The sequence below is a fragment of the Amia ocellicauda genome, chromosome 8 (genome assembly GCF_036373705.1).
Source record: "Amia ocellicauda isolate fAmiCal2 chromosome 8, fAmiCal2.hap1, whole genome shotgun sequence".
Classification (NCBI taxonomy): Eukaryota; Metazoa; Chordata; class Actinopteri; order Amiiformes; family Amiidae; genus Amia; species Amia ocellicauda.
In genome coordinates, this window is record NC_089857.1 from 27,939,544 (window position 1) to 27,963,083 (window position 23,540).

Consider the following 23,540-nt stretch of genomic DNA (forward strand, 5'->3'; position numbering starts at 1 on the left):
AATAATGATTTAGACTTACAGCAAAAGAATGGAAAGCCTCAGAAAAATCAATGCGCTTAACTTCATTCTAAACAGAAACAAAAAGGAACAAATAAAAACCATGAAAATAAAAATACTGCCAAATAAAAATAGTGGCCCATTTAGTACATTTTCAGTGAAATATTGAATGTACTTTTGGTGTTGAACATTTTGGTTATTACCCCCATCATAACATTGTATTAAGTAATATTTAATGTACAATGGACCTTAACCCGAAATTGTGATAAGACTCAGTTTGGGTTCAAAACTTGGCCTTAAAATGTATTCTACATATAAAAATGAGATGCATCAAGCCAAAGGGTTAGCAAACTCAGCAAAGGTCCATGAAGTTAAGTTGTTAAGTGAAGTAAGTCAGCAAAAATTAGTTGGTGTGACCACGCATTCACACACTTGAGAAAGCATTCACATGTCAAAAACAGAAAATTGTGCATTCCAAAATAAAACCTACAGACAAACAGGGCTATATACATTTCTTCCCCCATCTGCTTACAAAGACACAATGGGCATGCTGAAATGCTAATTATCTTGATAAAATGAGGCACATTGTTTTACAAGGTAAAACGTAAACAATGGCTGCAATTCCAGAGTATTATACATTTCACAAAATTCACTGGTATTGTTGCCATCGAATAGAAAATTCATAAGAGTTTAAGTTCTGTCACATCTAAAAAATATTTCCTAGGAAGTTATTTTAAGGTGTAGACGAGTCATACATAACCAGCCATACAAATTTACTGAAACTGAGGAAGAGAAATGGCAAATAATGGAAATAAAACTAAAATAACAAAAATATCAATAAATAAAATCTGAATTAAAATGTAGTCTTAAGATTACCATTTTGTGAAGGATTATCTGTTACAATTTAGATTCTTATATACCTGAACTTTCTTTGCAAATGTAAACCAGGAATACAGTGCATCACTGTTTTCTTCAACACCTATCTACTTATTATTCTAGAGAGATCTCTAAATAAAAGTGAAGCATGAATATTAAAGTAAATTAACAGTCAGCAGCTCATACTTACTTTTATCTGTCTTGCTCGGCAGATGAGGATGATTAAAATTACCAGCATGATGGCTCCTAATCCCACAATTATCAAGGGACAATTTGACACAACAGTCACAATTAACAACAGATTCTTCATTTTCACTGCCGACTCCTCGTCAATCACTACAGTCTGAAAGATAGAGGACACAGTTTTGGACATGGTTTCTCCCCACAATAAAAAGTGATTTAATAGTAAGGACAAATCAATGTTATCAGGTTTTTAATATATATTAAGATTTTTGAATGAATGAAATAAAGCTCAAAACAGATTTAAGACAAACACTGAATTGTCTAAAATATTAGAATAGATTTTTAAATATGTAGTGGACATTTTGAGCTTGGACTTTGAAAAAGGTCTCATCAAAACTAAGGTGAAGTATAGCACACGGCAGTAAATGGCAGTACAAATATTCTATAAAACAAGTAGTTAAATCTCTTACCTCATTTACAAACATCACTGGAAAGATAGTCTCATTTAGATTTTTTGTTTGGCTAAAAAGACAAAAATAGAATGATTTACTGTGCAAACGCTTATTTTTAACATCAAAAAAACATGCAAAAATAGACACTCACTTTTCATCTATTCTTTGCGGACAGATAACAGGGACCAATGAAATTATGTTACTGGTGCACAGCTAAAAGATTAAACTATTTATTTTCCCCCAAAACACTGCACCACCCCTGTGAGTCTCACTGGCTTAGCATACAATACTTTTGTTTGGTTATCCGATGCAGAGGAGTACTACCAGGATTAAAAATTGAAAAAGTTTCTAAATTATATAAAAAGGTAAGGCATGAGAAATTAACAACCAACAAATTTGAAAAAGACAGTAAAGCTCATTCTAGTCTCAGAGTTTGGCAAGAAGGTATTCCCAACATCCCTTTACAGGACAGATTAGGTATAATTTCTCCTGTAGGATTAAACACTGAAGTAGAAATACAGCTATTGTTCATCTTAACAATATTGTGCTTTAGTACTCGGCCACAAGCCTGAAATATTTAGACCAGTCACAAGTTCTAAATGGGTTGATACTCACGGAAAACCATAAACTCTGCTCATTAAGATGTTCAGCTGGGCTCTCTTGCAGGCTCGAATAGGAAAACCTGTAGTCTGTTAGAAGAGGAGCAGATTAAAACAGATTTTTAAAAAGATACCAAATGTAACACTTATTTAATACTTTGCCAGTCTTTCCCCCCCAAAATATGAATTTGTGAATAAACCATGCTAATTTTTATTCAGATGTCTGGTGCATTACAAATCAGCAAGGTCCAAAAGTAGTGGTAACTAGCAATTAACACCTTCTATACAATGGTTTTGGCTCTTGATTTTCAGCATTTACTATAGAACCTATAGCAGAGTAAAGCTCAATCAAGTGAAGTTTCACAGTCAGCTTTAGCTTGTTCTTTAGTGTCTAGTTGTACTGTATAAGCAACACTCAGTCTGGTAGACCAATAAATGCTGCATTTACTGGTTCAGTATTTTCCCCCAAGCTGGAGTTTAGTTTTTCATTCTACCACACAGAGACCTTCTCTCCTAATTTTATGCTCAGGGAAAAATAAATCACGGTACATTAAATCCCACAACCCTGAGCACAATACACCTCAGAGATGTAGCCTACTATGCTGTGGCAAACAACAACTTGGCCTCACAGACACACAAAAAAAATGCTTGTGGGCCCCACTTTGAGGACCACTGGCTCATTAAGTATAATTTGTTTGTGTCGTCTACTTTGGTTAACTATGACAAGCTGGTATTTCATACAGGATTTAGCAGTCATTGAGAATGCATGGGCATGTTAATATGCATGAACTAACTGCTTTTGTCAGGAGAATAAAACTCCTAGAACCCTGGCCAAGTTTAAGTACTTTATCATTCTACTAAAGGAATGCGAGTGGTAGAATGTAATATGTCAACTGTCACAGACGTTTGGGCTTTCTGACCAGCTGAGTATGCCATATCAAGAATCATACCGGATTAAGGTCCAGAAACGTTTCATGATCCTCCTTGTTTGGTGACATCCCCTCAATTGCATCGATGTACTTCTGATCAGCCTGATAAAAATGTGGAAAAGAGACAACAACCGGAGCTCCTGCAAAGGTCACAGCAGAGCACAAATTATGTACAGTCAAGAACAATCAGGGTTTACGAATACACTGAAGACTAGGTGTCACAATGAGGAGATTCAAATCTTAAACTTTTATTCCCATCCTTCACCTAAGAAAAAGTGTGGTGAAGTTCAACTACCTATGTATACAAGGAGGAAGGAAAAGGAGGAAAATAGACCTGACCTCCACCCCAGTGTCCAGAGTATGGCTTTAATGCATTTGTCTTGCAAGTAGCACATGATGTTCTCAAGTATCACACACAGGGCAAGGAGCAATGCTTTGTTTTAACTTGTAAACAGACCAGAATGACTATTTGTTGTAACAGTTCCAACAATTATTTTTAAACACCTAAAGTGTTCTGATGCACGAACCATCCAACACAGTAACCTTTGGTCTAAAAAAGGCAAATACTGAAGATCCTCAGATCACAGTATACTATATACATGATGTTTTTAATCCTGCCCTTCTCTCCCATTTTTGATAACTACATAAATAGGGGTTTATTAACCTAAATCCTCCAGATTTTATTGGCATGCATGCGTGACTGCTGTACTGATTGCCGTACTGCTCTGAGGAAGGCTCAGATTCCAAAAGGAAACTTTAGTCTGACATGTTTTGAACAGTGGCTACTTGCACATTAATTATATTTGGCAACATGAAATAACAGTTCTATAAAATGAAAAGGTTTTTCATTTGTGTCCATGTGCATGCGTTTTTGTGTAGCTTTTTTGGCTATTGACTTGCGGTGACATTAATACCACTGCAGTCATCTGATCTTAATTTCAGTTTGTCATTTCAATGCACAACATTTTGCTTGACTGAAGCTCACATGTACGTGCAGCCAGTAAGAGCCTCAGTTGCAAATGTATTTACAAAATTCAGACCTGCAAATTAGCCCTTCGAAGAAGAAAACAAAAAGTCTCACACAATACCCTGTAGCAGAGCGAATTTAGAGCAAAAAAAATAATAATAAATAAAAAAAATCAAATATACAAAAGGAAAATTGATGACAAAAATAACTTTCCAGTGTTGACTAATCTAACAGAGTAAAAGGCAATGCACCAGAGCTAACTACTTTCCTGTGCTTATTGGCAGTGATATTCTAGGCAGATGTTAAGTGCCCCATAATTTGAATGAAAATGTGAAAATAAAATAAAGACACAGGCGTTTGAAAACATCACATGCATAGCTTTCATTTTGCTTGTCAGTGATGGAGGTCTCAAAATGATACTCTGCTTATATTACATAAAAAAAAACAAAAAAAACAGTATAACTCATTTAAGAAGGCTTACACGACTAATACAAAATAATGTAATGGTGTTTGTACTACTTCATATTTTGGATTCTGGGTTTCCAAATATAAACATAAGTTCACAATTCTTTATCCATCAAGATTTTCAGATTCACAAACTACTTCTATGGTATGTTTGTGGTCGCTCTGCCTACTTCTTTGAGTTTTAAATAGGATATTTTGACAATGCATCCATCTGATTAAAGGGATACATAAAAAAAAAAAAAAAAAGTACTTTGTCTACTCCTTTGAATTTTACATTGGATATTCTGACATGGTATTTGATTATTCCCTTGAGAAAATGCCAGCAGTGTAGATTTAGTCCAGAAAAATAGAAAAACTATTAAATTAAGTCCCTATTATTCAGATTAAAAAAAACGTTCTAGTCTGGGCCTCTTTACTCTAGTTTCCTTGCAGCAGCTGAGTACGGAGGTTTTCAGGAAGTTGCGATACATCAGCACAGTCACATGCAACATTTCAGGAGACATGCCGAGAATAAGCCCACAGTGAGAGGACACACGGAGAGAACTATATCCTACCTTTCCGACACACGCTGACTTTCAGGACCCCAGCACCAAGGCACTCCCCAGCTGGCACACAGAAGCCAGCGTTGGCAGGGTTGTCTTCAGGACTGGCTAGGACCTCAGGTGGGGGTGAGAAGCGATAGGCAGGTATACCCTTCACCTCCACATCCTTTTCAAAGTTTAGATGGATTGATCTGTAGATGTGAAAATGGGTCAATCACACAGTGCTGGTGGAATATTTATTAACTTTGACAGGGCAATGCATTATAATTTTGTTCCTCATTCATGGATATTGTATTTGAGTTGAAACGCCTCTCAAGATCAATATTCGTTACTGCGTATACACCTTCAAACTCCATGTCCCAGAAACTGCAAGCAGCACAATTGGGCTGTTTTTCATTTTTTTCACCATGTGAGCATTACTCATCCATGAATTACCAAAACAATGAGGGGGGGAAAGCAGCCTTCCTGACCTCTTCTAGCAAAGGTTTTACCATCATAACAGTGAAAATAACTTTGAAAGAATTCCTTCTCCCCCAGATGATTTTGCAGCTGCTTAGGAGGGAAGAAAAAAAATATCTTGGGATCTTTGGAATGAAGAACACCTACCACATCTTCTGGCTTTCCATGGCTTTAGTGGGCCTGGGATTTTGCTAATTAAGATAGTGATCCGAACTACTATTATAGTACTATGTTATTGATAGGAGAGACATGAAGTTTGATTGGCCTTTTCTTATGTTTCAATGACAGGTAAGGTATTTTTCTTCAACTGAACTGCCTTTCAATCATTTATTTTATCATGCATAGTTTATAATGGTTTATCTCTGCACATATAAGATTGGGAAGTTTTATTTATACTTGGTGAACTCAAATTCCTACAAAACGGCTTTGGAATCACAAACCGCCCCCCGCCGCCGCCGCCACCAGATACCCTATAATCTCAATGTCAGGTCTTGATTAGACAAATACTACCAGTCCAATTTCAAGAGGGAGCTGCAGTACATTCCTTTCACACAGAGGAACAGGAAGGGATCGGCAAACTGGAAGGTTTTCAGCTCCCTGTACACATAGATGAACAGACCTTTCTAAATGTATTAATTCTCCACTTTACAATTATCCAGGTGATAAATCAAGTGCAGAAGGGTGGAAAAGGTCATTTTAAACAATGCACGGCATTGTTGGGACCAGGATCTGGAAGTAGGGATAGCTTTGAGTGTGTCAGGTGGATACTGGAAAACAATCAACGGAGAGTTGTACCAAGTCCAGATAGCGTAAAGACCATCATACCGGTACAAGTATTTCCCACACAGAACAAAGGGGCAAGGAGTTCAGAGCGGTGTCTATTAAGTGCTTTACCACCAAGCACTTTCTAGAAAACAGAAGTATTTCCATAATCATGGGAAGTCACAATTGGGTGAAACGTTCCTTTCATATTTAGCACAAAGACACACAAACTTCTTAATTGTTGTTTTGGCATTGAATAGTAGAAGAATGATGCACAAGGGGCTTGTTGTCTAGAGCAGCTAAAATGTCAATGCACAGAAGCAGCTGTAAACCGTCTGCCTTGAAACTGTGCATTTGAACTATTAAAACGTGTAATTTTGCAAGAGCCTCCATTTGAGCTACTGCCCTTTGAAAATTTCAGCTAGGAGTACAGATGTAGACTCCTCAGCCAAAGCACAACAGCCTAATCAGTGGTAAGGAAGCCAAATAAAGCATTGCAAAACACTGGTTGAACTTTCCCCCTCCACACTCTGTTGCAAGTAGAGAAAGAATTCAACACTATATACTCAAAGCGGAGAACGCATCCTAAATGGAGAGGGCTTGCAAAAGTTTGCCTCATTATGTGTGAGAAATTGTATATAACATTTGTTGTAAATATGTTTTGAAGTGACAGGAACAGCAGGAGAGAGAGATAATTAAAAAAAAAGTGACAAGTATGTTTGTATACGCCACATAAAGGAGTAATGACTACCTGTCTATGAAGTGTTTAAGCCGCACTTTCCTAGGGTAAACAGTTGTGGCTACGCTGCCAAGCCTAAATATATAGGACATTGTGAGTTCAATATATTTACGGGTTGAACGCAGGAGCTAAATGTATTAAAGTTAAATATCCAAAAACTTAAAAACTGGACAGAACAAATACCTGCACAGATCTGCCGTGAAGATGAAGAGCGATTCATTCTTGGATATCAGTGGGTGGAAGGTGCTTCCATCCGAGCCATTTATCATGTTGCTTTCATTTGACGACCACCAGCTCATTTTGCTAAAACAGAAAAGAGATCACAGTTTGAGAACGTGTGCAACTTTAAGCAAGATCACATTTTAAATGTAGATTCCTTATAACCGGGGCCTTAAATATGAATTAACCTTTGGTAAATAAAGAAAATATTGTGCAAAATATGTATTAAATTCCAACCAAGTTGTTTATTGTATAGAATTATTAGTAAAAGTTAAATGTCTTAATGCACACAAATTACTGTACATGTCAAGTTGGTTGTAATCACACCATTATGCTGTATGTGGCTTAATATTTAAAAAATACAGAACTAACTCTTTCCATTGCAATAAATGGAATAGGGGAGCACCTTGTTTTTAAGCCAACTAGACAAACATGAAATCAAAGCAGTTATGAAAGAACCTTGAATAAGTGATCTGTAGCCTTAGGGGGAAAGTCTGCTGAAATGGTGTTTAGTGTACAAAGGGCACCGTACCAGAGAGACTATCATGTCTGGCTTTTCTTCTGGGCATTTGGCAGGGGGGTGGGGGGACAGGGGACTTCTAACTATCTCAGACACTATTGGTATTGCTTGAGAACCAACACAATGCCAGCTGGTGCATTTTTATTTTATTTTAACTAAAGCCATATGTGAGGGTGTATTCAACTGGGTTGTCTTAGTACTGAAATATGACTATATTACAGTTGGGTGAAATGTAATTGTCAACAGACTAGCTGTGAACACATTGCAAGAACATCAGAAAATTTAAAAAAGCGTATTTGATTGTCAATTTAAAATGGATTACACTACAAATCACTTTCATCTACATTCCTTTTCTTTTTGTGTTCCTGCATTTTAGGAGATGGTAATCGGACAATATTTAACATGTAGAAGTAGTCAAAGCTCAATTAAATGTACAAATCAATTTAGACATTCAGTATTTGATTACCTAAGCCACAGACAGGAGATATAGCAATTTAAATTGTATAGATTTAGCCAGATCTTATTTAGATTTTTAAAGGCCATGTTTATTTAGCTCTGCGATTCTTAATTTCACCACTGCATGTAACTAAACTTCTGAAAATGTCGAGAAGGAAGGAATCATTTCTGCTTGGTTAGCATTATGTATGCTTATTCACCATTTCTAACCTTGTATTTTTGCTCTCTCAATCACAGCGTCACCCAATTGTCCCCTGAAATGCAAACATTTTCTAGTTCTTACCAGTTTAAACTTGATTAGAACAGGCAACCTCAGTTTTAGCTATATGCTTTTTATTTTTTTATTTTTTTAAATGCTGATGAACTACATTTGCCTTGATAAACGGTCTGGACTGGACTTTTGTAGGAACCGAGAAAGGGGTTGCTGGGTACTGTGTCAAATACGCAAAATGCCAAATATATTATATTCGCACCATTGTTGCAGCAAGACTGTGTACCCATGTATGAATTTAAGCTTTGTGTATTGCTCCGGACAGGCCAGGCACAGTAGTTCTGTGTAGCTGATTTTTAGAAAAACATTTTCATCCAAGGCCATAGAGACAACAGAAGACAAAGAAGAAGTGTGCAATAAAGTTTGTTGTACCTCATTGATGTCATCTAGTTGGCTGGTAACCAAAGGGAGTCATCTTCTATATGATAGCATGTTCTTTAGAAAAACTTTAGATGCGTCTTCCCGACTGGCCATCTCCGGAGTGCTTCATTACAGCTGAATAAACGCCTTTGGTATTATTTTAGTTAAATCGGGCTCTGAGTATTCCTTGTCCATGTATCTATTGAGGGAGTCAATTTCTCCCTATCAGTAGTATCTGAAGTACGATCAGTTATAATCGTGTACTTTATATTTCTAATTACCTTTGACCATTCCATGTTGATATTTTTCCATAGTCTCGGTAGTCTGCCTCTCCAGTATAGTAAACAAACTCGCCTTCACTGGTGCCATTTTTCTGATGGGGGCAGATCACACACATTGTGAATTTTAATTGAAAACAATACAGTATATGAGGCAAACAATTTCAATACCACCAAGGTTATCAAAACTAATCTGACAGCTTTACAGGAAAATGTATTAACACGCCAATTAAATCAACATTTGTACATGGGCAGTATAAGGGCACACCTTGATGTTATTGTATTGTATTCAGTTTCCATGTTATTCTATCAACCACTTGGCTGCAATCAATAAGAAATTTTAGGGTGGCTTTTATTGCCAACATTCATATGATGTTTGCTTACCACAATAACATGCAAGAACTGTTAGATAACGTTCTAGAATTCTCTAGACAGTGGAAAATATGCAGCCTCAAAAAAAGAAAAGAATACAGTGGATAGGAATTTCCATTTTCATAAAAAAGGAACTAGAAAAGCTGTGACGTCTATTAAGGAGGCTATTTTTGATAACCAAGCACTATTCCATTAATTTCCTCTTATCAAATCCTCACTGGCTACTGGATATAGCACTAGGTCACAACTAGCAGCACCCAGATAACACTGACATTTGAGTAAGTCCCTTCGAACATCAAAGCCGTCAAAAAAAGGCACTAATTCAGAATAAAACATTTACCAAAGGACCAAAATATTTCATGTGTATATGCCAAGAAAATATGCCTTTATTTGTGGACTAATACATTATCAAATCATGTGAAAAAATGGTTGCTTGGTTGTCGAAAGGACAGCATTCCTACCTTGTACATAAGCCCAAAGTATTCCTCAATCTCTGGCTTCATAGGATGAAGACGCGTCAGGAGCGGGTCTTTAAAGCCCCAAAGGATCTCGTGAACAGTGCGCGTCATGAACATCTCCACTCCTATGGAATTCATCCATATGGAAACCAGGGAGCTTAACCAGAAGGAAGACTTTACTGCATCCATCACAGACTGTGGCAGAAAGAGGAAGGACAGGCATCAGCTGCTTTAGAAACCACCAGACAACTAGAAATGTGATCAGTCAGGCAGGTAAGAGCTTTGAAATTGATTGGGTAAGCCATACAAGAAAAAGCATTGCCAAGTCTTAGACCTGAAGAAACTATCTTAGGCTAACCCATGTAGATCTCATACCATGGGGTTTTGAAGTTGGTAATTTAATTATCACATTCTTCCCAAACTATATACATGGTTGTTGAAAACATTGCATCTAGTGGTTCACCACAATCTCCAGAGAAAGACTGATTGCATTACATGGAAAGAAGTCATCTGCCATAAGGTAACATTCAGACATGTTTCTCAAGATCTTGTAATTCAGACAGAACACGTGTTATTTATATTGTCCAGTTTACATTGACGTCCAGTAAAACACCTCACTCTGTTCTACACTCACCTAAAGGATTATTAGGAACACCATACTAATACTGTGTTTGACCCCCTTTCGCCTTCAGAACTGCCTTAATTCTACGTGGCATTGATTCAACAAGGTGCTGAAAGCATTCTTTAGAAATGTTGGCCCATATTGATAGGATAGCATCTTGCAGTTGATGGAGATTTGTGGGATGCACATCCAGGGCACGAAGCTCCCGTTCCACCACATCCCAAAGATGCTCTATTGGGTTGAGATCTGGTGACTGTGGGGGCCAGTTTAGTACAGTGAACTCATTGTCATGTTCAAGAAACCAATTTGAAATGATTCGACCTTTGTGACCTGGTGCATTATCCTGCTGGAAGTAGCCATCAGAGGATGGGTACATGGTGGTCATAAAGGGATGGACATGGTCAGAAACAATGCTCAGGTGGGCCGTGGCATTTAAACGATGCCCAATTGGCACTAAGGGGCCTAAAGTGTGCCAAGAAAACATCCCCCACACCATTACACCACCACCACCAGCCTGCACAGTGGTAACAAGGCATGATGGATCCATGTTCTCATTCTGTTTACGCCAAATTCTGACTCTACCATCTGAATGTCTCAACAGAAATCGAGACTCATCAGACCAGGCAACATTTTTCCAGTCTTCAACTGTCCAATTTTGGTGAGCTTGTGCAAATTGTAGCCTCTTTTTCCTATTTGTAGTGGAGATGAGTGGTACCCGGTGGGGTCTTCTGCTGTTGTAGCCCATCCACCTCAAGGTTGTACGTGTTGTGGCTTCACAAATGCTTTGCTGCATACCTCGGTTGTAACGAGTGGTTATTTCAGTCAAAGTTGCTCTTCTATCAGCTTGAATCAGTCGGCCCATTCTCCTCTGACCTCTAGCATCAACAAGGCATTTTCGCCCACAGGACTGCTGCATACTGGATGTTTTTCCCTTTTCACACCATTCTTTGTAAACCCTAGAAATGGTTGTGCGTGAAAATCCCAGTAACTGAGCAGATTGTGAAATACTCAGACCGGCCCGTCTGGCACCAACAAATATGCCATGCTCAAAATTGCTTAAAATCACCTTTCTTTCCCATTCAGACATTCAGTTTGGAGTTCAGGAGATTGTCTTGACCAGGACCACACCCCTAAATGCATTGAAGCAACTGCCATGTGATTGGTTGGTTAGATAATTGCATTAATGAGAAATTGAACAGGTGTTCCTAATAAGGTGAGTGTAATGTATTCAGAGTCATACTGCTTTACATCCATCTAAGGAGAATAACACTGCTCAATATAAACATGCCATAGTTACCTTTTACATATATAGGCCTACATGTACACACATTTTTGTTGGCTTGTTTTTTGGGTTTTGCAGTTTATACATCTCTTTTTTTATATATTTTTTTCACTTTACAAAAGAAAACCCACTGGTTAAGAAACATGGAACTACAGCAGTAGGTTTACTTTAAAAAGTAAAAACGGCTAATCTGGTTTTGGTGGAACTACCCTGAGAAATCCAATATACAAATGATGACATTACATTTTGAACTGTGTGGGTTAAAAAGCAAAATCAAGTAGTAGCCTACGCTGAGGTCACTGCACCTCTACTAGAATGGTAATGACCAGAGCAAATGCTCACTACATACAAACATTGTGCACAGAAAGCTTCAACGCTTACCACAGCTGGAATATTGACAGTTCTCACAAGATCAACCTCTGGATCCCCCACTGACATTTCCGGAAGAAACACAAAGGACTTGGGGTTCTTGGCAAACACTTTCGTTCCATTTTCAATGAAGGTCACATTTTCCCTCATTCTGTATTCCCTGGTAAAACAATGCAAAACAAGACAGTTTTCAATTTAATGCCACAAAAACAGCACTACGATTTCTCCCAAGTACACAATTTTTTTTTTTTTTTTTTTAATTTGTAAAAAACAAATTCTGTCATGGTAAAAAATACTCCTGATGAAGAGGTGAAAAATCAACCTACTTTCAAATGTAGGCCAAAAACAGTTAACCTTTGTTCAACTTATTTTAAATGTATGCACAGTATTTGTCACAGGACTTTGAAATTTGTTTTGGGATCTTCAATGTGTATTCAGTCCACTTTTCTTTCGCTTAAATGCCAAGTTTGGTTAAGCTCCAATAAATACATCCTGGACTTTGGAAAAATGCTTCAGTGCTCAGTTGTAGGACAATCTTCAAAGTAAACCTAGGCCAAGGCCATATTTCCTTTTCAGTTGCACACTACAAAGAAGAATCATCCACTGTGCTTTTAAGACTGAGCTGCTGAGAATGGTTGATCTGACATTGATCGCTTAAAAGAAACATTAGATTAACAACACCTTTAAGAAATTGCATGGACGTTAGATCAAGAATTATAACTGACCATCTTCTTGTCAACAAAGTAGTTGTCCCATTACTCACTGATTATTGTATAACTGTTCAAAACAAGTTCATAGCAAATACGCATGAGCTAGAGACCAGTGGTGGGGTAAGTCTTATTGTGAATGGACAGAATTCATTAAACATTTACTTTCTCACTTCCTAACAATAATTAGTAGGACTGTCTCCCAGAAAAACAGGTGCCTTTAATATTCTATGTATAAACCTGATGCAGGAACAACAATGAATGGAAGCATAGTCTTAGTAGTTTTCTGTAGTCCAAGCATTTTTTTTTTTAAATGGTGTTATTAACTACAGGAAAAACACTTTAAACATCCTAAAATAGAGAGTTGTGGCTAAGCTCCATCTAAAGCAATATTTAGTGACTGGACTCATTCCTCTCCAGAGAAGTGTGGTTGGGCAGTGGCTCGTTCAGTATATACTACAGCTCACTGCGACTGGTACAGCATGGGACTCACACTGGGTGTATACTCCCCCACTGCATCTCCGCACACTGAGTGCTGAGCCATTCTGCACAGCAGTGTTGGGTGGAGTAGCTACATGTATAGCAGTTGTAAACAGAAATCTAAAGAAAAAGTACAGAATATGGAACTTAAGGCAAAAATCAGAGAATTAAATTAAGTTAATGATATTTATGCGGGAAAAAAAAAATATTTGAAGATCTTGTTGGGAACTGAGGTCTACAAAAGGTTAAAAAATAAACAGACACTTCAGCGTTTCCTGAAGCAGATGCCTTCTTTGTTCAAAGGTCTTTATAATTAGGATGCTGGTCTGAGTCACATTAGGATCATAAACCTTGGCTGTTTTCAGCTGTATTCATTGTATCCCTCCCCCTGTCAGTCTAACAAAACTACAATACAGCAATCCATGACACGTAACTTTATACAGATGCATCTTCAGAATATAGGATTCAAACAAAACAAACTAGTTAGTTATATGGAAAAAGCTTGGCATTAATCACAAATGACCTTTTGAAGGTCTTCCAGAGACTTTGGTTAGAAATCTGAAAATGCATTACCATATTGGCCATCTTGCAAGTCATTTGATAGCCAATAATAAAAATCAAGATTATTGTGATTCCAATCAGAGTAAAATATGGAGATATGCTGCACACCATTTTCCATATTGAGAATATAGATTTGCCTGCATGAAACTTGTGATGTCATTGATCAAGCTTACCCAGAGCACTTGAGCTCAAAGCAAGCTACTTTAAATTTTACTTTTAGTGCTTCAGTTCAGTGCTACACCATATCGATATCTGTAGAGCCCAAATGATGCAGGTTTTTTGGGTCCAATACCATTAATTGAGAAGCTAAATTTCCCGATTACCTACATACATATCGGCCAATATTTGTTTTTGTTAGCATGAAAAAAAATTGACATTTTCTAGCATGGATTCCTCAACTCTCTTCCAGTCAGAGAGAAATTGTGTCAGATATACAAAATAAAAAATCTTGTATCCAGTGCATAATAAAAATATAATTTTCATTATAAATAACCACAAAATCAAACCGTTAAAATAAATTAGAATAAGGGAGAATAAAGGAAAAATATAAAACATACATGTTCTAGATATACATTAGAACAAAGACCAGTGTATATGAGCAATTTCACACACAAATAGACAAGTGTACATGTTCTATACATTACAGAAAATAATAGGATAGTGTTAGGTGCTGGTGTAGCTTATATTTGCATTTTACACGCGTCAGGTTCTCTCAGGTTCGCAAGTCCTGCACTGAATACTGCTGATCCAACAGGGGCAGACTATAGTGCAGGAAGCACAGCACAGCTACAATTGCATTTAATATGCATGTTAAACGGATTGCAATACGAATCACAGCTAAAATACAATGAAGGATTTGAAGTAGTTTTATAAATATAAATTTATAGTTTCAGTTTTATCCAACATTGTCCGAGAGATGCGTTTTTCACTAATTTTCTTTAGATGTGCTCTGAACTTGCTTGTCATTTGGAGGAAGTTTGTTTGCAGATATCCAGTCAACATCTTCAGTGAACATTTACTGTTCTTTTTATTTTAATTGCTATTGTGAATTTTGAAAAGCAAAATTTAACTTTTCAGTAACAATAATCAGAAACATGGATTCTCAAGTGCAGCACAGCTTTCAAAAATACTTTATTGGTTATGAGGGTTTCAGTAAAACATGTTTATTGGTTTATGAGCCCTGTGTTTCTCAGTGGGTGTGCGTTTCACACAGTGCTCAGTAGTGTGCGCGGCACCGCTGCGCATGAGAATTACTGTGGAGTCTGAAGCTTCCAGAGAAAACTAAAGCACCATAACGACATTAAAAAATCATGGTTAAGAATTATAATAATGACAGTTAAACCAAATAAACACGTATTTATTGTCTGAAGTCTGACGAAGGATTATATGGTCATTTGAAGAAAAGAAAAAAAAAAAAAATTGTGCCAATAGTTTGAGAAAATATATTGGTGCATTATCGGTGGAATATGTGCCAATACAGATATTTCTGTAAAAGGCCAATATCGGCCAATAACATCAGTGCTCCGAAACATGTCGGGCCGTAGATATCTGTACATCAAAATTTGGAGTTCCAGCTTGTGTAAATGAAGAAGAGAAAGTCAGCGGACATCTAATTGATCATAGTTAAAGGTTTCTTGAAGTGTCCACTAGACTTTTCAAACATTACCCATGCCTACCTGTAAGTGTAAGGTCCAATCTGCGTCACGGCAGGTTTCCCCCCTGCGAGAAACTCTTCCGGGTTTGTCACATTAAAGAAAAAATACTGCATGTAGATTGGAGGAGTAGGGTTCTTCCATGCTTCAAAAACATCTTTTCCATCTGTAAGAGTGATTTCCTGCAAAATAAGGGAGGGAGTTTATTAGTGCAATACGAGATCCATTTTTATAATCTAATTTACAGAGCACGATGTATAAATTAGTTTGCAGAGGTTCTATACCATGTGGTACATTGGACTGACTGTACACCCTCATTAAACCCTGAAGGACCACTTATTACCCAATTAGACATAACCACTGACGATGGGGAACACTGCAGGAAAAAAAACAAGTTTGGTCACATTTTAGACCAATAACATAAATCTGCTAAACTTGGTGCTGTAGTAAATTAATGTGGACATCCATTTTCAGGCTCTTTCCACTGACTGCATCCCATGGCAGTCAGTGGAATCAAGAGAAGAACTCTTACTTGTAAGAAATTCAAGAGCGCAAAACAACTTCTATGTACTGAAAACATCACTTGTGATTACATCACGAATGTAATAAATATGATATTGAAGAGTGGAATAATTTCCCTTCAACAGAACTGGATAGACTAAACTACACCACAGAAGTGCCACTGTTTTAGAGTCAAGCCTTCATGACCACACAATGAGGTGGGGGGAAATACATAGGAAATTCTGCAGTACCAGGAACAGTTTTTCTGCATTTTAAAAAATCCTTAACCTACCATAATGCTTTTTCCAATTCTGACTTCTGTTTTTGAGACCAACTACTGAGAGAGTGAGCCAAGGTTACAGGACTTGGCTGAAATGCTGTAGTTTGCGCAGGCTTTGCAAAAGGATGCTGACCCCGAGATTAAATACACAGTTTCCATTGGTATTGTCTCTGATAGACTGTGTGGGCTGTTCCATTACACAGATTGGGATACTACACTTTTAATACATAAAATATACACAAATACAGTAAAAGCAACAGCTGGAAGACAGGATAGCTGTACCATTTAATGTGGTTAGGTTGGTTTATTATGCACGTACAGTGAGGGAAGAAAGTATTTGATCCCCTGCTGATTTTGTACGTTTGCCCACTGACAAAGAAATGATCAGTCTATAATTGTCATGGTAGGTGTATTTTAACAGTGAGAGACAGAATTGCAATTTAAAAAAAAAAATTTAAATTGATTTGCATGTTAATGAGGGAAATAAGTATTTGACCCCTTCGACTTAGTACTTGGTGGCAAAACCCTTGTTGGCAATCACAGAGGTCAGACGTTTCTTGTAGTTGGCCACCAGGTTTGCACACATCTCAAGAGGGATTTGGTCCCACTCCTCTTTGCAGATCCTCTCCAAGTCATTAAGGTTTCGAGGCTGACGTCTGGCAACTCAAACCTTCAGCTCCCTCCACAGATTTTCTATGGGATTAAGGTCTGGAGACTGGCTAGGCCACTCCACTCCTTTGTTGCCTTGGCTGTGTGTTTTGGGTCATTGTCATGCTGGAATACCCATCCACGACCCATTTTCAATGCCCTGGCTGAGGGAAGGAGGTTCTCACCCAAGATTTGACGGTACATGGCCCCGTCCATCGTCCCTTTGATGCGGTGCAGTTGTCCTGTCCCCTTAGCAGAAAAACACCCCCAAAGCATAATGTTTCCACCTCCATGTTTGACGGTGGGGATGGTGTTCTTGGGGTCATTCCTCCTCCTCCAAACACGGCGAGTTGAGTTGATGCCAAAGAGCTCGATTTTGGTCTCATCTGACCACAACACTTTCACCTAGTTCTCCTCTGAATCATTCAGATGTTGGCAAACTTCAGACGGGCCTGTACATGTGCTTTCTTGAACAGGGGGACCTTGTGGGCGCTGCAGGATTTCAGTCCTTCACGGCGTAGTGTGTTACCAATTGTTTTCTTGGCGACTATGGTCCCAGCTGCCTTGAGATCATTAACAAGATCCTCCCGTGTAGTTCTGGGCTGATTCCTCATGATCATTGAAACTCCACGAGGTGAGATCTTGCATGGAGCCCCAGACCGAGGGAGACTGACAGTTATTTTGTGTTTCTTCCATTTGCGAATAATCGCACCAACTGTTGTCACCTTCTCACCAAGCTGCTTGGCGATGGTTTTGTAGCCCATTCCAGCCTTGTGTAGGTCTACAATCTTGTCCCTGACATCCTTGGACAGCTCTTTGGTCTTGGCCATGGTGGAGAGTTTGGAATCTGATTGATTGATTGCTTCTGTGGACAGGTGTCTTTTATACAGGTAGCGAGCTGAGATTAGGAGCACTCCCTTTAAGAGAGATCCCGATTGATAGGGGATCAAATACTTATTTCCCTCATTAACATGCAATGTATAACTTTTTTGAAATGCGTTTTTCTGGATTTTTTTTGTTGTTATTCTGTCTCTCACTGTTAAAATACACCTACCATTAAAATTATAGACTGATCATTTCTTTGTCAGTGGGCAAACATACAAAATCAGCAGGGGATCAAATACTTTTTTCCCCTCACTGTAGGTTGTTTAGGGTTTCAGTAAATGGACTAGCATTTCCTCAGCATTTCCTTTCGGAGGACTGGGTGAATGTCTTGGATGCATTATAGAACCCTCCCTATGTGGTTTGGCGAGTGATGTTTGTTTAATGGCTAGTTTTTTCAAGACAGGATGTTGGAGATTTGGGTAGTTTCTACTGCTGATGTAAACTGCTCGTTTTGAAATCGGGTTCGGATTTCAGGCAGCATTTGGGTTTATTTCAAATATACCCAGGCATACAATACTACTTACATTGCTGGGAATGACACTATAGAAACAAAACAAAACTTAATACTTAACCCTCAATGAAGTAGGCTACTTTTTGGGTCATTCTACCTTCAACATCAAAAAGTGACATCTGCTTAGAATTCTAAATTGGCTACAAGAAAATAAGTTTTAAAATAAGTGGGTGATACAAGACTTGAGTGATTTGTTATATCTGCCTGAGATGTGTTGTAAATATGTGAGGTATAGTTTGTGGCATCTGAAACAACATTCAACACTTCACCAAACCACACAGCTTTCAGGCAAGACATAAACCTTTCATTCACAGCTGTTAAGACTGCAATCTTACAACACGAAGAAAATGTAAATTAACTGCAGACCTTTTTCAAATATACAGGGTGGGTCCTGGAAGTAGATGGTGTTTGAGATTAATTTTTTACAGCATCTGAGTAATTAGACTAATGAAAACTACTCCATGTAAGCTACCTTCAGAGCACAATCACTTAGTGCTGTGGATTTACAGTAGATTAGAATATTACCACAGTGATCAAGTCAACCTCCTAAACAGAAGTACACAGCAAGCAGAAGAATAATGAGTGAACCATGGTGTTAGAACTCCAAGTCCACTGAACAATCCCTGATCACCAAACTGCATTCAAATGACCACTAATACTCCACTTACAACACCATCAAAATACTGATTAACAATATATATTCCACCACCTAAGCAGTGTATTCGGAATATGAAACTGAATATTTGAAATACTGAGGGAGGGATATTCCTCTAGAATTCATAAGGGAGTTATGTGCCTTGTAAATCCAAACAAGGCTAAACCGACAAAAACGCAGGCGTGTCAGTCTCTGTGAGGTTAAACATGAGAACAGCTTCAAATACAGCTCAGTTTGCTCAGATTATGAAACCTTCAATTTGTTAATGATTTCAAAAGATTCAGAAATTAAATAGCAGCCTGATGAGAAAACCGAAGTAAACTAAACCTTTCAAAAGAGTGATGCAAAAATACAGTCTGCATCAACACATCACACAAAAATTGATTCCTCATCATGTAAATGCAGAACATTGTTCCGTTAAAATGCATCAGAGTTCTCATTCAGAATATATATTCAAACTTCTTATATTATGAATAGTTAATTCCAAATACATACAAATGCAGACTATCTTTCACTTGCATTCATTATTTACCTGCATCTTTTGGGTTCATTAAGGGGGGGGGATGTAGAAACAAATTCATCCAAACAAGTCTTTGTTACTAGTCATGCAAATTAACCTGAATTTCCACACTGACTGTTAGGCCATCATGCCTTTGGCAAAAGACACTGCACTCTCCCAGAATTTATATTTGCATTAGAGCACCACTGCCCTCCTGGCAAGTAAAAAAATTAAACCAGGCATTTTCTTAAGCCGATATTTGATTAACACCTGCTTTACAAAATGCTGCTCACTACTGGGTCTCCTTTAAGACTTCAGAGTCTGAAGTTCCTTGCCTCCTATATTCTTTGAATGGAAAAGGGTTTGATCCAACAGTTTGCTATAATTACAGCCATTGATGAGTTGTGAAGTCTATAGCCATTATCAACGAATGCCTGTCCAACTAATATACTCTACCACCAGAAGACAAACAAACACATACAGACCAATACAATGTTCCAGACATTCTGCATCCAAATGCGCTCGCACGATTTTAAGCCGTAATAAAAGTTATTTTACGTATTTGTGGATTTACAGTTTGACAGTGCGAGTCAACCATTTGCCCTTACAGTACTCATATGAGCAAACACTATTTCCAAGCCTACCTCTTGTACTGAGGAAAAGCTTTCCTGATCAACTAACCTTTGATTCTAAACAGTTGATCTGGGCTCATTTACCACAACTAGGTCAAGGTCTCTAACTCTGAGAACATCATAAAAAGGTTAAGCAGTGTTTTTATATATATTGATGAGATACATGATTACCCCCCCCCAGCCTCATATTCACAAGAGTGAAAAACAAAAACCTATTATGTCCTGCATAAGCAAGATATGTAAAATGTGGTGGAAAGGGGAACTCCTCCTGTATTGGTGAGACACTGACCATGCATTTCTTTCCTGTTGTAAACCAAGCCTAAAGACATTTACAGTTAATGCTGACCAGATGTCTTGCGAGGGAGAGAAGTGATAAGAATGGAATGGTTGTTTAGCCAAATTACAAATTTCCCAAAATATAGTCTTAATTTCTCCAATCACGTACTAAAGGATCATATCCAGTAAATCTACATAACAGATGCATAATGGCATTCTAATTTAAAGGATCTTTTGAAACCATCTCGATTACTTATTTATTGAATCTTCCTATAACAAAAACTATCCCTATGGCATGGTTTCACACACAACCCCTAAATCAAAGTTTCAGTAGCATGATGCCAATGGCCAAGTGTGATCTCTCTACTGGCATTACTCCTAGAGTACAGGGCTTTGAGGTTACTTTATGATGATGAAATCAGTCCTGTGGCTAAAGTAGTCTGCATAAATCACAAATCACAATAGTATATTGGTAAAAACTTCATTGTCCAAGGTGAAGGGTCAGCATGTTTGTTTTGGTTTAGGTATTTCTAAGCCATCTGTGACTTGAAAGCACACAACTGCCCAACTCTGTATAAAACAGCAATGCTGGTAGCTATGCAAACTACTGGACCCAACAGACTACATGGGGGACTTATTTCCTGTAATCTAATCAAGTCATTCCAGCTGCATTCCACATAGTGGTTTCCATAATTTAAAGAGATAAACAGTTTTTGTTCATGGGTTTGTTTGGGGTTTAAAAAAATGGCCACAACCATACATTAACCAACTACAAGGACAATGATCATACAAACCTATAGCATACAAATTATACTTGGTCTGAGGCAGTAGCTCCCGGTTTTAATATGCAGTAGGCTACATGAGGAAAAAAAAACTATGCATTTAAAAGAAACCTAAAGTCTTGAAGCACAGCTATAGAAAAATATAATCCCATACAAGAACCTGTATTTTCCTAACTAAAGGATAAGTCCCAGCACAGCGATAGTCTACAGTAGAGAGGTCATTCCAACCACAAGTGAGAAATTCCTTATTGTCTTAGAGATCTGCTCCTTTAATGGATCCTCTAAAACGTTTTCTATACATGATGTGTAATGTACAACATAAGTGAGAAGAAATACAGGTTTTCACATGGAGGGAAAAAGTTAAAAGGAACTTGAGACTGTTTTAATTAAGGGATAAACCTATATGATATTGCTAGTTTCATTTTCCAATGCACTTTGGTACAAAAAATAAATAACTTAATCTAAATGGAATCCAATTAGATTTAAGTTTAAGTTTACATTTCTCAACATGTACAGATAGGACCTTCGATACCCTGTGTTAAAACAGGATATTACACATTTCCCACTCTTTCACTGAATTACAACAAAATGTATTTATATTTTTCAATTTGTAACCACCCAATTACTACATTTCTGTTATTACCCTAACCACTTGACATAAGGAATGTAAAACAAATCACTGGCTACGTCTACACAAGATTAATGGAATAATGATTATAGGTTCCCTCTGATCAACGTTTGTGTATTGTTTTTAAAGAGGTGTTCTGAACACCTGTGAATGCACCACTCTTGCATCTTTCCCATCCATGCATTTTCAATAATTGCTACATCCAGTAAAGGGTCACATTGGGGCAGGGCAACATACACACACACACACCTCGGGATGTGGGAAGAAACCAGAGCACCTGGAGATGGAGAAAACCCAGGTGGACTAAGGGAGAACATGCAAATCTCCATCCATGCAGAAATCCAAGGCTGGAAGCTAACCTGGACCCCAGGAGCTGTGAGGCAGCCCTCTTGCAGGTTTAAATGTTCAAATCAAATATAATACATTTAAAAAATTGGGGGAGGGGGTTACAGGTAGTACCAATTAATACAAGTAGTTCCTGACTCAGCAGCTAGATGGCAATGTACTGTTCCACTTTTATTGATCACAATGAATTGATTGAACTTTGTGTATGAGTCATGGAAAAGCTCGTAACTAAAGTCGGTTTGGTCTGATTTTGCATGGCAAACAAGATATGTTTTTGATTTCCTTCTTTACCTTTAGTAGAAGACTCAAGAAGAAACATTTACAGTATTTGAAATCAAATGGCCTATCCATACACTGTAAATGTGCAGTTCAACACAATGGATTGATTTATGCATATAGTAGTCTCCAACATACACAATCATGTAACCCGAATATACAGTTACATCAAATGTAAAAAACAATTGAAGAATATCAGAGCAAAAGAATTGTGGGCGTTTAGCAGTTTGACAAATTGAATGCATATTGTACACACTACAGCTAGGCAGTTTCTTGCCATGTATTTTAAAGCAGCAATAAAATCCTTGATATTACCAATGTCCTTGAAACAGGCACTGCATTCACTTCTGTGATATACATTTGGTACATGGCAGATTCAATGGGGTTACCATTACTTACATATATTTTTGTGTTGGCAACACAGTGGAATGTGACTATTCTATATAGTATCCTTTGAACCCTTCTTTAGAACAGCTTACTAAACACACTGAACACTTATCACATACCTTGACTTGGGCATATCAGGTGGATGTTTTTGAAAAACACCAGCCTAACCTTCTCTTGTTAAAGTAGTTTTTCTCTGGTCACACCAAGCAAACAAATTATTTAGAGACCATCCAATCCAGACAATACCTGCCAGGAAACTTACAAGTTTGTATTAAAAACTAAATCCACAGCAACACGCAACAAACTACAAATTGTTCTTTATGTTCCATTTTCTTGCTTAGTTATAACTTAGCCATCTGTACTGGGAAATGGAAAGATAATGGAAGCAAATAGTGTATGAACTCTAATAACCATTAATGTGATTGGGAAATCTTCAGAGGGTTGCAGTAAGACTGATAAGGTCACATTCTGAAGGATTTTTCAGGCAAACTGTCAGGCTGCTCTAACATGGCAATGTAACCAAAGACCAAAAAGAAACCCTGAGCTTAGATAATTTGAATCTAAAGAACCTAATCGTGCACAAAAGGGGAGGTGGAATGGTTTGTGGCCAAGAGTTATCCACGTACACACCAAACTCTATTTGCTTAAGGAGCTGTAT

At 37.8% G+C, this 23,540-nt stretch overlaps 1 protein-coding gene across 2 annotated transcripts in view; it reads right to left on the reverse strand.

The window, feature by feature from the left end:
- Positions 1-23,540, reverse strand: part of scarb2a (scavenger receptor class B, member 2a) — a 35,349-nt gene that overhangs the window by 6,195 nt on the left and 5,614 nt on the right. The window contains exons 2-12 of one of the 2 annotated variants that reach the window (XM_066710908.1): positions 15,602-15,759; positions 12,190-12,337; positions 9,908-10,099; positions 9,078-9,169; positions 7,154-7,273; positions 5,023-5,201; positions 3,058-3,176; positions 2,124-2,197; positions 1,527-1,578; positions 1,064-1,216; positions 20-67 (exon numbers count right to left, since the gene is read on the reverse strand). In XM_066710908.1, coding sequence (XP_066567005.1) covers positions 20-67; positions 1,064-1,216; positions 1,527-1,578; positions 2,124-2,197; positions 3,058-3,176; positions 5,023-5,201; positions 7,154-7,273; positions 9,078-9,169; positions 9,908-10,099; positions 12,190-12,337; positions 15,602-15,759 — 1,335 coding nt within the window. The remainder of the gene's footprint in view (positions 1-19; positions 68-1,063; positions 1,217-1,526; positions 1,579-2,123; positions 2,198-3,057; positions 3,177-5,022; positions 5,202-7,153; positions 7,274-9,077; positions 9,170-9,907; positions 10,100-12,189; positions 12,338-15,601; positions 15,760-23,540) is intronic. The other variant, XM_066710909.1, reaches the window with a different exon arrangement.